Source organism: Salvelinus fontinalis, chromosome 23 (genome assembly GCF_029448725.1).
Source record: "Salvelinus fontinalis isolate EN_2023a chromosome 23, ASM2944872v1, whole genome shotgun sequence".
NCBI classification, from domain to species: Eukaryota; Metazoa; Chordata; class Actinopteri; order Salmoniformes; family Salmonidae; genus Salvelinus; species Salvelinus fontinalis.
Window position 1 is genome coordinate 38,113,086 of NC_074687.1, and position 14,649 is coordinate 38,127,734.

The window sequence follows — 14,649 nt, forward strand, 5'->3', positions numbered from 1 at the left end:
AAACAGGACTTCCCCAGATAACTCACTTTGAGGATCCGATTGAAGTCCTCCTTGTCCACACGTAGGAAGTGGCAGTTATCCTCTCGTAGGACAATGGAGGCGGCGCGGGGTGCATCGTTGACCAGGGCAAGCTTCCCAAAGTCATCTCCCTCATGCAGCGTGCAAACCACCCCCTATGTGAAACAGGACAAGAATAAGCAAACAAAGAATGGCTGTGCCTTAAAGGGCATAAGATGACCATTTGATCATTTCAAAAGTTCCAAACAGTCAACACACCAAATCAGAAATAAAAGTGCTTCTAAAAAGAAATAGATGTCTTTTATCACATAAAAAAAAACAAGTTCAGCAGACAATACTTTTACATCTGCTACGTAATTTATCCACTCTCATATTTTCTATAATTGGCTATAGTGATTAGCTGAATACTGATCAAATGGGGATGAGTCATATGAGATGCCAGATTCAAATAACATTTGAACAATCTTTTTTTTTACCTTTCCATAAATGACAACGTTTACGGAGCCCTTTAGAATGATGTACCACGATGTGCCTTCCTCCCCTTGATTGAACACTATGTGAAAATGATAACAAAACTGATATTTTCCAACAAAACATTTCCAAGAATGCATCTCAATGCATTCATTTACAGAAACAACTACGAAGGATTTACTATTTAATCCGGGATTTTCTTTCTGCCTCCATATAGATGATGCATTTATAAATCAATGAATAGCGTGCAAAGTTGATCAAGAGGGGTTGAACTCTGGTCATGGAGGCAGTGTTAAACTACTTACACACGGTTCCTGCTTTGGCATGGGACTCAAAGATCAGGACTCCAGCTAACTCCTTCTTTACCTGTGGAAGCAGGGGGGGGACACACAGCTAGGTTAGAGGGTTGACATCACACATTGCCTTGCGAAAGTATTCACCCCCCTTGGCCTTTTTCCTATTTTGTGTCATTACAACCTGTAATTTAAAATGGATTTTCATTTGGATTTTATTTCATGGACATACACAAAATCGTCCAAATTGGTGAAGTGAAAAAAAAAAAGCAAACTGAAAAGTGGGCTATGATGCCCCTAAATAAGATCTGGTGCAACCAATTACCTTCAGAAGTCACATAATTAGTTAAATAAAGTCCACTTGTGTGCAATCTAAGTGTCACATGATCTGTCACATGATATATACACCTGTTCTGAAAGGCCCCAGTGTCTGCCACACCACTAAGCAAGCGGCACTATGAAGACCAAGGAGCTTTCCAAACAGGCCAGGGACAAAGTTGTGGAGAAGTACAGATCAAGGTTGGGTTATAAAAAAAATCTGAAACTTTGAACATCCCACAGAGCACCATTAAATCCATTATTAATAAATGGAAAGAATATGGCACCACAACAAACCTGCCAAAAGAGGGCTACACACCAAAACTCACAGACCAAGCAAGGAGGGCATTAATCAGAGAGGCACCAAGGAGACCAAAGATAACCCTGAAGCTCCACAGCAGAGATTGGAGTACCTGTCCATAGGACCACTTTAAGCCGTACACTCCACAGAGCTGGGCTTATGGAAGAGTGGCCAGAAAAAAAGCCATTGCTTAAAGAAAAAAATAAGCTAATACGTTTGTTGTTCGCCAAAATCAAATCAAATGTATTTATATAGCCCTTCGTACATCAGCTGATATCTCAAAGTGCTGTACAAAAGGCATATGGAAGAAGGTACTCTGGTCAGATGAGACTAAAATTGAGCTGTTTGGCCATAAAGGAAACCGCTATGTCTGGCGCAAACCCAACACCTCTCATCACCCTGAGAACACCATCCCCACAGTGAAGCATGGTGGTGGAAGCATCATGCTGTGGTGATGTTTTTCATCCGCAGGGACTGGGAAACTGGTCAGAATTGAAGGATGGCGCTAAATACAGGGAAATTCTTGAGGGAAACCTGTTTCAGTCTTCCAGAAATTTGAGACTGGGACAGAGGTTCACCTTCCAGCAGGACAATGACCCTAAGCATACTGCTAAAGCAACACTCGAGTGGTTTAAAGGGAAACATTTAAACGTCTTGGAATGGCCTAGACCCCAATCTAAACCCAGACCCCAATCTAATTGAGAATCTGTGGTATGACTTAAAGATTGCTGTACACCAGCAGAACCCATCCAACTTGAAGGAGCTGGAGCAGTTTGGCTTGAAGAATGGGCAAAAATCCCAGTGGCTAGGTGTGCCAAGCTTAGAGACATACCCCAAGAGACATGCAGCTGTAATAGCTGCAAAAGGTGGCTCTACAAAGTATTGACTTTGGGCAGGTGAATAGTTATGCATGCTCAAGTTCTGTTTTTTTGTCTTGTTTGTTTCACAATAAAAAATATTTTGCATCTTCAAAGTGATAGTCAGGCTGTGTAAATCAAAAGATACAAACCCCACAAAAATTCGTTTTAATTCCAGGTTGTAAGGCAACAAAATAGGAAAAATGACAGGGGGATGAATACTTTCGCAGGCCACTGTATACAGGCCGACAATGAATTATGAATGTAACCGAATCTGTACTCACAGTGGTGGATAGGTGCGATAAGGCTTTTATATGGAGCAGCTCCTCATAAATTATCTCCAAATCATCCGTTGTCCTCTGTCCTGGCCTGGGTAAGGGGAGACATGCACCAATAAAACAAATCATTTTAAAACGTATTAACTTTAAACAGGACCTTCGCATCAGCTTTGCACTTTGCTTACATATCTTATTTATCTTGCCTAACCCAAACTTTCCAGACCTGCATACATCATACCCGCAGGTGGTGATCTCTGATCTTACTGTTTCCTCAGGATCATGCGCATGTGTGCGTCAGGGCCTATTTGGGAGAGGAGGAGGAGGGTATCCTGCAGCTCCTCATCGCTCTCCCTGGCCTCCTTCTCAGTAGGCAGGGGAGTGTCCTCCTGCTCATCATCCAAGAAACGGTAGAACAGATACTTGTCCTGGAAGGTCAGCTCCTGGTCCACTGCAACCCCAACAAACAGAGAACACAGACGGGTTGAGAAATGGACCGGCTTTCACATGCACACAGACAGACAGCGAGGTTACTCTTAGTACGGTCTACTGGACTGTTCTGGCTCACCGTGGTTGAGAACTCCTTCCTCCAGCAGCACCTGCCACATGCCCACTGCTTGAATGCGAGAGTGAACACAGGAGCTCTGCTGCATCTGCCAGTCAACCAGCTCTGTTCCCACACAGCATTGCCTGCAGGAGATACACACATCACATCAGGAAATACATACAGCAAAAAACAAACATTACCAACACACAAACAGACAGACGTACACGTACTGTGATATGAGTGTGCCAGGTGTACATGGTACAGGGGATATTCCAACCCACCTGTATGTCTTCAGGTGGTACTTCCTGTCTCGGATGATGTGGGGAGCTCTGGAGAGGATGGCATCACGTAGAACCTTCCCTGCTCGCATGATCTTCTCAGATGGGACCTGTGGGGAGAAAATGGGCCTTATACTAGAGAGGCCATGCCTTATAATAGAGGAGAGAAAAGGAGATCAATGGACAGATACAGATGAGATGGCCTCTATTGGTGTGATGGCCTTTACTACCTGAGAAATGGATTTAGGATGAAGTTTGGCTGGGCTTTCTGTGAAGGATTTCTGAAAAGTAAAATGACATTGACTGGAAAACGCACACACACGTACACACGGAAACATAATGGATTTCAAAAACTCCCTAAAACACTTCTGCGAGCAGGCCTTTCTAATCAACCTGGCACGGGTATCCTGGAAGGATATTGACCTCATCCCGTAGGTAGAGGATGCCTGGTTGTTCTTTAAAAAGTGCTTTCCTCACCATCTTAAATAAGCATGCCCATTTCAAAAAAATGTAGAACTAAGAACAGATATACTCTTTGGTTCACCCCAGACTTGACTGCCCTTGACCAGCACAAAAACATCCTGTGGCATACTGCACTAGCGTCGAATACTCCCCGCGATATGCAACTTTTCAGGGAAGTCAGGAACCAATATACACAGTCAGTTAGGAAAGCAAAGGCTAGCTTTTTGAAATAGAAATTTGCATCCTGCAGCACTAATTACAAAAGGTTTTGGGACACTAAAGTCCATGGAGAATAAGAGCACCTCCTCACAGCTTCCCACTACACTGAGGCTAGGAAACACTGTCATCACCGATAAATCCACAATACTCGAGAATTTCAATAAGCATTTCTCTACGGCTGGCCATGCTTTCCATCTGGCTACCCATACCCCGGCCAACAGCTCTGCACCCCCCGCAACAACTGGCCCAAGCCTCCCGCACTTCTCCCAAATCCAGATAGCTGATGTTCTGAAAGAGCTGCAAAATCTGGATCCCTACAAATCAGCTGGGCTAGACAATCTGGACCCTCTCTTTCTAAAATTATCTGCTGCCATAGTTGCAACCCCTATTACTAGTCTGTTCAACCGCTCTTTCGTATCGTCAGATTCCTAAAGATTGGAAAGCGGCCGTGGTCTTCCCCCTCTTCAAAGGGGGAGAAACTCTAGACGCAAACTGTTACAGACCTATATCCATCCTGCCCTGCCTTTCTAAAGTCTTCGAAAGCCAAGTTAACAAACATTTCACCAACCATTTCGAATCCCACCACACCTTCTTCGCTATGCAATCCGGTTTCCGAGCTGGTCACGGGTGCATCTCAGCCACACTCAAGGTCCTAAACGATATCATAAACGCCATCAATAAAAGACAGTACTGTGTAGCAGTCGTCATCGACCTGGCCAAGGCTTTCGACTCTGTCAATCACCGTATTCTTATCGGCAGACTCAACAGCCTTGGTTTCGCTAATGACTGCCTTGCCTGGTTCACTCATGCTGCCAAACATACCCTCGTAAAACTGACTATCCTACCGATCCTTCGGCGATGTCATTTACAAAATAGCCTCCAACACTCGACTCAGCAAATTGGATGCAGTCTATCACAATGCCATCCATTTTGTCACTAAAGCCCCATATACTACCCACCACTTCGACCTGTATGCTCTCGTTGGCTGGTCCTCGCTACATATTCGTCGCCAAACCCACTGGCTCCAGGTCATCCATAAGTCTTTGCTAGGTAAAGCTCAGCTTCATCTCAGCTCACTGGTCATCATAGCAACACCCACCCGTAGCACGCGCTCCAGCAGGTATATTTCACTGATCATCCCCAAAGCCAACACCCCCTTTGGCCGCCTTTCCTTCCAGTTCTCTGCTGCCAATGATTGGAGCGAATTGCAAAAATCACTGAAGTTGGAGACTTGTATCTCCCTCACTAACTCCAGTGTTAATTGCTAAATTGTAATTACCTTCCCACTATGGCCTATTTATTGCCTTCCCTCCTTACTTAATTTGAACACACTGTACACAGATTTTTCTACTGTGTTATTGAGTTTGTTTATCCCATGTGTAACTCTGTGTTGATGCTTTTGTCACACTGATTTGCTTTATCTTGGCCAGATCGCACTTGTAAATGAGAACTTGTTCTCAACTGGCCTACCTGGTTAAATAACATTTTTTTTTATGGATTTTAAAATTAAAGCACAAAATGAAGGACAGGGATGATAAGAACATTTGAGATTGTATGACACACGATACAGACTTTAGTGAATGGTCACAGTCCCCTCCCTATCAATGATGACAGAGATTAGGCCCTTGTGAAGATGTAGCCTTTACCACTATCAACCAAGGGCGTACTTTCAGATAAACCTAGGATATGGCAAAATGACAACTGTATAGATGCAGTCTCCAAAAAGCCAGCCAGCCATACCAACAGCCTTCCTTCCCGCTCCCAGGCATTCCCATGGTCCTAAAGTCAGCCTGCTAATACTGCTAAACTGCATCTGCCTTTAAAAATCAGGATTGGAATGATTTCAGTAGCCCATTATCAATTGTTAGTGTTCGGCCATACCCAATTGACAACCATGCTAACAACCTCCACTGCCAACAAGGCCCTGTTAAATCGGAAGTTAAATCAACAGCTGGTGTCTGCTGTCTGTGCTTACATCCCAACCCTTGGACCCACAGCACAGAAACCACCTTGAACAAGTCATGTATGGATGTGGTATTCATGAGTTCTACAGCAGAGAAGAATCAAACTGAACTATACATACAGCAGCACTCTATACTATAAAGTGGACATAACGACTGTTCAAACTCTATAACACCTCCTTTCTAACTTAATTTCTCTCACAGCCAAGAACAATACTTACATAGATGCTTAAAGGGATACTGTACTTCAGAATTTTGGAAATGAGGTCTAGTATGAAGGAAGTTAAGAGATAGTGTCAAGCCAATCCTAACTGGCTTTAGCACAGTGACTGGAAGTCTATTTGTATCTGGGTATAACTGAGCTCAGGTGCATCCTGTTTCCATTGATCATCCTTGAGATGTTTCTACAACTTGATTGGAGTCCACCTGTGATAAATTACATTGATTGGACATGATTTGGAAAGGCACACACCTGTCTATATAAGGTCCTACAGTTCATGTCAGAGCCAAACCAAGCTGTGAGGTCGAAGGTATTGTCCGTAGAGCCCCGAGACAGGATTGTGTTGAGACACAGATCTGGGGAAGGGTAAAAAAAAAAGTGTCTGCAGCATTGAAGGTCCCCAAAAACACGGTGGCCTCCATCATTCTTAAATGGAACAGGTTTAGAACCAACAAGACTCTTCCTAGAGCTGGCCGCCCGGCCAAACTGAGCAGTCGGGGGTGAAGGGCCTTGTCGGGGAGGTGACCAAGAACCCGATGGTCACGCTGACAGACCTCTAGAGTTGCTTTGTGGAGATGGGAGAACCTTCCAGAAAGACAACCATCTCTGTAGCACTCCACCAATCAGGCCTTTATGGTAGAGTGGCCAGACGGATGCCACTCCTCAGTAAAAGGCAAATGACAGCCCGCTTGGAATTTGCCAAAAGGCACCTAAAGGACTCTCAGACCATGAGAAATAAGATTCTCTGGTCTGATGAAACCAAGATTGAACTCTTTGGCCTGAATGCCAAGCGTCACATCTGTTGGCAACCTGGCACCATCCCAATGGTGAAGCATGGTGGTGGCAGCATCATGCTGTGGGGATGTTTTTCAGCAGCAGGGACCGGGAGACTAGTCAGGATTGAGGCAAATATGAATGGAGCAAAGTACAGAGAGATCCTTGATGAAAAGGCGAAAGTTCACCTTCCAACAGGACAACTACCCTATGCACACAGCCCAGACAACGCAGAAGTGGCTTCGGGACAAGTCTCTGAATGTCCTTGAGTCTTGAGTGGCCCAGCCAGAGCCCAGACTTGAACCCGATCGAACATCTCTGGAGAGACCTGAAAATAGCTGTGCAGCGATGCTCCCCATCCAACCTGACAGAGCTTGAGAGGATCTGCAGAGAAGAATGGGAGAAACTCCCCAAATACAGGTGTGACAAGCTTGTGGTATCATACCCAAGAAGACTCGAGGCTGTAATCACTGCCAAAGGGGCTTCAACAAAGTACTGAGTAAAGGGTCTGAATACTTATGTAAATGTGAATTAGCAAACATTTAGCAAAAATTAGCAAACATTTCTAAAAAACTGTTTTTGCTTTGTCATTATGGGGTATTGTGTGTAGATTTATTTAAAAAAAAAAAAAAGTTTTCCCTTAATCAATTTTAGAATAAGGCTGTAACCTAACAAAATGTGGGAAAAGTCAAGCGGTCTGAATACTTTCCGAAGGCACTGCACATGAATTACATAAGTCACTGCATTTTTGTTGTTGTTGTTATGACTACAATATGTAGAGCCTTCGAGTTAGGCAAATATTTACCAACAATTCAACTGCAGGGGGGATTTGCTAAAAAACAACAACAAAATTACAATTATCATTGTAGTTATTTCTAGTGCACATGTTTTGGCTGGTCTGGAGAGAAAAAAAAAGGAACAAAGACCAAGCCGTAATAAATCAGGAAACCCCAGAGTAGCACCATGTTATCTGTATGGATGTAAGGAAGTCACAACCAGGTTAAAGGTGGAACGGGAACTATTAAGGACATGCTGCACACTAACGGAAGCTTGGTCTCAGCTGCCACCTTGTTTATATTTAGTCAAACTTTAAACAAGCTTGACATTCCAGACTTATTTTGAGCTTCTGGTAACTAAAGAGGATGTTGTTAGATCAGGGCCCACGCAAGCAGCATGTAAATAGGAGTAAATGACCGTCCCTTTACCACCCGCTGTCACTCTTCCATTCACAACAGTGTTCAATCTGGATGATATTCACTTCACATAAAGTGGTTACTGATCTCTTGTACACAGACGAGTAGCTGGTCATTTACGTTAGATTTTGTCTCTGGGTTGCCAAGATCACATGGTTACCGCCATAGTCACACAGTGCTTTTTGAATGTCCACTATCATCATCCAAAAAATCAATGTTTGATGGTGAAACTAAGTCATTCTGATATGTAATGATGAAGTCTCAGTTTTGCGTTCAGGACGTTCTACTGTACCTTACTCAGATGTTTAGAGATGGATCCAAAAGCGTTGTTGCTTATGTTCTCTTTGTCCGGCATTCCTGAATGAAAATGTTTAATGTGTAGTCAATCATCGGTAAAAAGTTGAAAGCCAATACGTCACTACTTATTTCTCTGCAACAATTGGTGCATTTTCACAAATATACTTTGATGTTAATACATCATCTCAATGCTATGTTGAATGTAGATATGTGTCAACTAAAATCTCCTTGAGGAGTGAGTTACATAACGTCATCAGTCGCCGAGGGAGATTTCTACAGTAAGAAGAGGGTGATGTTTTTCCCCCCTCAGGAAAAACACAATTAGTTATTACACTTCAAAACCTTTTCTGGAGGGGAAATTACCCCAATTCTTAGACATGACTTTCAGACTGCTGATATCACTTTTTCCATAGTAAAGGTGAGAGGTAGGCCAGCAAGGAGCATCGTAGATGGACATTGCTGACGGCGCTGTAGTCTTGTACTCACTGTCAGGGCTGGGTCCACCACTTTCCATAACTCCATAAGATGGGGCTAGCAGTCCAGCTATGCACTGACGATATTTCTACAGAGAGACAGAAGAGCAGTCTTATTATTAGACATGGTAGAACAAGCCACAAGCCAAATCCTCAACACTACAAGGTTTATTATACAGTGTGTCGATGCAATTCAATTCAAGATAACGATGTAATTCATTGTGAACTACGGTCACCTGTTTATGTCAGGTGATAACCCATGGAATCATTTGGATTGTAGTATTATGCGTCTCTCCCCTATACTCGCTTCTCTTAATCAACGTGTCTATTGAGGACTATGTAAATACACAGCTGAGACTCACAGCTGGCAGTTATGAGTATTCAGAAGCGTCACAACTGCTGCAGTCTCATTTAAATGATCCTTCATCTCACAAACCAATGCATTTCAAAGGGCAGGAACAAAATACACGTTTCATGTAGCTTCATTTGAAGTAAAAGCCTATTGCTGTAGGCCACAGTAGCTGACGTGTATACAGGACAACATGCTTCCGAAACTATAGTAAGGAATTGATGTGGGAAATGGGCAAATGTTCAACTACTGTATCTATGCTTTTCATGCCATATTTTACGAATGATGGCATCATCGGAGATGAGTAGATTCAGTCAGTGTGGCAAGAGTTGATCAAATTCCCTTAATATGTAGTCTATACAGATTAAAAAGATTTACAACAGATTATACCAAGAATCAACAAAGACACACCCTTACAAATATATATATATAAATCTGTCACGATCGTCGTCAGGGTGGAAATGACCGGACCAAGGTGCAGCGTGGTAAGCGTACATTTCTTTTTATTATGAATGTCACCAACAAAAAAAAGAAACAACCCAAAAAAACGCACGTGAAGCTGACTAGGGCTATACAGGCCACTAACACAGACAACTACCCACAACTAAGGTGGAAAAACAGGCTGCCTAAGTATGATTCCCAATCAGACAACTCAATCAGCTGTCCCTGATTGAGAACCATATCCGGCCGAAACAGAAAAAATAGAAATAAAGAAACTAGAATGCCCACCCTAGTCACACCCTGGCCTAACCAAAATAGAGAATAAAAGCCTCTCTATGGCCAGGGCGTGACAAAATCACAGGTGAAAAGAACACGGTTTTCTGACACTTGTGATATTTCACATACATTTTTCACGTGAACAAATATATGTGGAAAAATGTCACGTGGGAAAAACTGACATGTGGTTTTTAGACATGTGTGAAGATTCACATTTTCACATGACTCAGACACATGTGGTTTCCCAACATCGCACATGTGATATTATACGTTTTACATGTATGCTTTTGTAACTGGCGGGATTAGAACCCAGGACTCCTATGAGAGAAGCCAACGTCTTGATCATTCGACCAAGAGGGCAAACACAAATTTTGAAGTCGCAAGCAGGACTACCTCATCACGTGACCATGAGCAACCATGACCGATTCATGTCTGCTTCACTTTCACATGTGCATTTTCACATTTTAATGGGAAAAATGAAACATAAAAACTCATATATTGCAGGATTTGTTGTGATTAATCACAAATTCATAATTTGCTGTTTTGATTTTGTCCAAAGGGTAGCAAAATCAGGTAAATTGTTAAACATACTTTATTTAACCTCAAAGTCAACTTGTTTTGACATCACATTGTTATTTTTACCTGGATAGATTATGTATGTGAATGTTTTCAGTGCATTTTCAACGCTTTCAGACAATATGATTTTTTTTAAAGTCAGTGCTTTGAATGATGATAGTGGACAATGTTTGATGGTGAAACTAAGTCGTTATGATATGTACCATATTTTCACATGTATTCAATTTAGAGTTCACATGTTAACACCAGCAGTAACACTCTGAATGGATAGCTCAGAAATAATACATCTTTTAATATATCTTTGTTTTTAAGACACTTGAATCATTATACTCAGGTAGGCTAAGTTACCTTTTACAGAATGGCATTACAGAATTTATAATTCCATATGTGGAAACATTGCTACTGCAACATGTTAACACCACCTTCACACATGTGAGGAGAATAACACTATTTCACCACCACATGTGAACTTGCAATTCCATCTGTGAAAGTTCGATTTTCACATGTGAATGTTTTTAACATGTGAAACTGCAATTCAGATTGTCACATGTTTGATTTTTACATGTGAACGTGCATATCCAATTTTAACATGTGAATCCGCAAATTTCACGTGCAACCGCAAGTGAGGTGAGAAAAGTTTTTTTTCCCTCACATGTGAAAAGGTGGTGTTAACATGTGAACTCTAAATTGAATACATGTGAAAATCTGTTTTTTTTAAGCTCAAGGTGTGAAAACAGCTATTTCACATGTGGAAGTGCAAATTTGACATGTGTTTTTTTGTTGTAAGGGCACACACACGAGAGGGAAACATCCAAACCTCTGAAAATGTGTCTGGATCTCTTTACACTGCATAGTCCCTCCCATCAGAGCACAGGAACAGCTGGGTTCCTGTGGTTTTCTGGTGCACTGTAGATTAGGCCTATCTCTATATGCTCCCCAGACTCCTACTACTGGGCATCGCCTCAACCCATATCAGTCTGTGAGCGTTAGTGCACTCATCCTACATGTAGAGAGCGATCCTCTGAGGAATCAAAGCATGACAATAAGGCCATAAGTGGCTTACACTGCAGCTGTGCCTTGCAGCATGACTGTTACGTAACAAACATGATACCCATGTCAACGTAAATGCCGTTTCTTAGCTCATGACAATGCAATACGGGCCTATAGGGGTCAAAGGGCACATTAACAGGAATATCATTTCAATAATCCAAACATGCACGAAACCATTTGCATGTGTAATTCTATGTGAAGAGCTTCCATATCAAGGAGAGTGTAGTAGAGCTATGCTTGTCTGGTAGAATAAAACAACCAGAATGTCTGTCTTTCTGCTAACCTTTTATAGGCTTGTACTGTGCCTTACTAGACCTTAGCTGCACAACAACAGCAAAAATCAAGAAGAGGGTCATTTAGATCAACACTTTATGCAATTTCACTAATATTAACTGGATTGGCTAGTTACTTACTCAAGAATGCACTTCACAAAACCATTGTGATCAATCAAACACATCAAAATCCCTTAAATGGATTGCTGTTAAATCAATACCCTATACCAGCATGCGTTAAAGGGCTTCCAAAAACAGGTATATGGACACAAGCATAATACAATGGGCTAAGAGCCTAAATGAAGGATGGGACTCCGTAGAAGCTGGTTTTAGCATTTAGCAACATATCGATGCTGCCTGACATCATTTTTTAAATCTTCTGGTCACTACAGACCTAATGAAAGCCCAATCTACAGAGTCATTTGTTACCGGATGGCAGTTTGCGCCCAGAGGTCAAATTCTAAATTGAATTATACCCACAGCTAATCATTTTAAGATCCCATAAGAGGCAAACAGCTTTTTCGCTCAATTAAGAAGCCTTTTGAAAATGGCTCAATGACCTCTGATTTTAGAAGCATTTCCCCTTAATGTAGTCCAAAATGCTAATTGACTAATTGACAAAAATGGTATCATATTCAATCTTAGAACTGACCTTTATCATCACATTTGTCTGAAAAAGCATAAAGGTCATTCCAGCAATTAGGTGCCTTTATGACAGAATGTAAATAAAAAAAAAGGTTTTACACTAGTCAAAAGAGCACATGTTCAACTACATGATAAACATGTTTTCCCATCTCAAGAGGTTAAAAGAAAAGACTACAGTAAGTGCCTATTAGGTGCCAAATAAAAAGTAACAGGGCTGATCGTAACAGGGTTGACCATAACGGAGTTGACCATAACAGGGCTAACCATAACAGGGTTTAAGACTTCATCTTAAATCGTCCATAATCCCCTTGTGACAGGGGGAAGCTTGTTGTGTGCAACAGGGAGGGGTAATTGAATGCAAGCTTCACAACAATTATTTACATTTCTAGCCTATCTATTGGTAACAGGGTTGACGTGTTATGCTCGACTCGCTCTCTTTTCCAGCACAAAACACCAGAAAATTGTCAAAATGAGTAGAACCAGCTCACCTGTTTTTACACTATGATACTTATCAGATGTTCAATGTTTCTTTTGGAAAAAAAGTTAAATTCATGTAACAGGGTCGACCTTAAAATAAGGGACAGGTTGTTTTTTTTCTTTCTTAAAACTCGTCACTAATCACATTAAATAAATAATCATCTTCAGAAATGACTGTCAAAGCAACAAAATAACTAGGGCTTTACAATGGTGAAAACTTGGAGAAATGCTGGCGTTAGTAGATTAAAATCTTCCTAAGAAGTCACAAAGGATGCTTAGAGGAACATGTCAAAAGGCTGACTTTTGGCACTTTAGCAAGACTTTATTCATATTAAAAATCTGATTTATAGAATTTTCTATGTGGTTTATATTAAAGGGCACTTCATTTAATATAACAGGCTTTTAAAATTCTATATTTTTGCACAATTTCTACTTAAAATATTAAACGGACGCAAAAGGCACTCATTTCGTGGAACAATCTATATAACAGCATGCTTTTTCAGTTAATTATTCAATGGACATTAGTGCCACAGAAATAAGCCTTCAGGATCAGTTACTGTAAACATGCCCATCTTTCTTTGTTGACAATTAAAGGGCTTGGGCTTGAGAGTAGCACTTAAACTGAGCAACAAATGAGCATTCAGTGCACAGGAGACGCCTCCAACACTTAAATGATCCTACTGAACCAATAAGTCTCTCCCCTGAGGGACTGGCTGGCTGAAGGAGAGAGGGTGGGGTGTGGAGAGACAGTGGGTGGGGTGTTGTTTTAGAAGGGTGTTGTTTTAGATGGGGATTAGTGCTGATGGCAGGAGTATCAGAAAACACTCAATTTTCACAGAGCTACAGTCTCCCCCCCTGTGACCTACTGTACTCTGCACTTGCTTCTATAGGAAGCCTCTAGCTATACAGATGAGGAACATTCATACATTATCAATGATTCCTTTTGCCAGGGCAGCCGTATTATAGTCTACCCGAAATGTGCTCGAATGAAAAAATGTATATAGATATTACATCAAATATAATGTATATTTGATTGTTCTTCATCTGTGAAAATGAATTAATCAGCTGACTAAGACAGATAGATATATATATATATCTATCTCAGCCCATCTTACAATTGTCCCACAACTCTGAAAAATAGACTGTTCTCGACAATGCAATCGACTCTTGTCCATTTCCCTACTTTCTTGTCACGTGAACCCCTTCATTCTAAACTCAGCAAAAGTTTAAACTCAGAAAGGTCCTCTCGCTGTCAACTGTGTTTAATTTCAGCAAACTTAACATGTGTAAATATTTGTATGAACATAACAAGATTCAACAACTGAGACATAAACTGAACAAGTTCCACAGACATGTGACTAACAGAAATGGAATCATCATGTGGGGGTCAAAATCAAAAGTAACAGTCAGTATCTGGTGTGGCCACCAGTTGCATTAAGTACTGCAGTGCATCTCCTCCTCGTGGACTGCACTAGATTGGCGAGTTCTTGCTGCGAGATGTTACCCCACCCTTCCACCAAGTCAACTGCTAGTTCCCGGACATTTCTGGGGGGGAATGACACTAGCCCTCACTCTCCGATCCAACAAGTACCAGACGTGCTCAATG

The 14,649-nt window shown here is 41.6% G+C and overlaps 1 protein-coding gene across 7 annotated transcripts in view; it reads right to left on the bottom strand.

Annotated features, from left to right (window-relative positions):
• LOC129821264 (rap guanine nucleotide exchange factor 4-like) overlaps nucleotides 1-14,649 on the bottom strand; it is a 47,583-nt gene that overhangs the window by 18,661 nt on the left and 14,273 nt on the right. For 6 of the 7 annotated variants that reach the window (XM_055878726.1, XM_055878729.1, XM_055878728.1 and 3 more), the window contains 9 exons: nucleotides 8,971-9,046; nucleotides 8,480-8,544; nucleotides 3,362-3,468; nucleotides 3,102-3,223; nucleotides 2,801-2,984; nucleotides 2,543-2,627; nucleotides 795-855; nucleotides 495-571; nucleotides 27-173 (listed from right to left, as the gene is read on the bottom strand). In XM_055878726.1, coding sequence (XP_055734701.1) covers nucleotides 27-173; nucleotides 495-571; nucleotides 795-855; nucleotides 2,543-2,627; nucleotides 2,801-2,984; nucleotides 3,102-3,223; nucleotides 3,362-3,468; nucleotides 8,480-8,544; nucleotides 8,971-9,046 — 924 coding nt within the window. Of the gene's footprint in view, nucleotides 1-26; nucleotides 174-494; nucleotides 572-794; nucleotides 856-2,542; nucleotides 2,628-2,800; nucleotides 2,985-3,101; nucleotides 3,224-3,361; nucleotides 3,469-3,588; nucleotides 3,640-8,479; nucleotides 8,545-8,970; nucleotides 9,047-14,649 lie in introns of all 7 variants that reach the window. The other variant, XM_055878733.1, reaches the window with a different exon arrangement.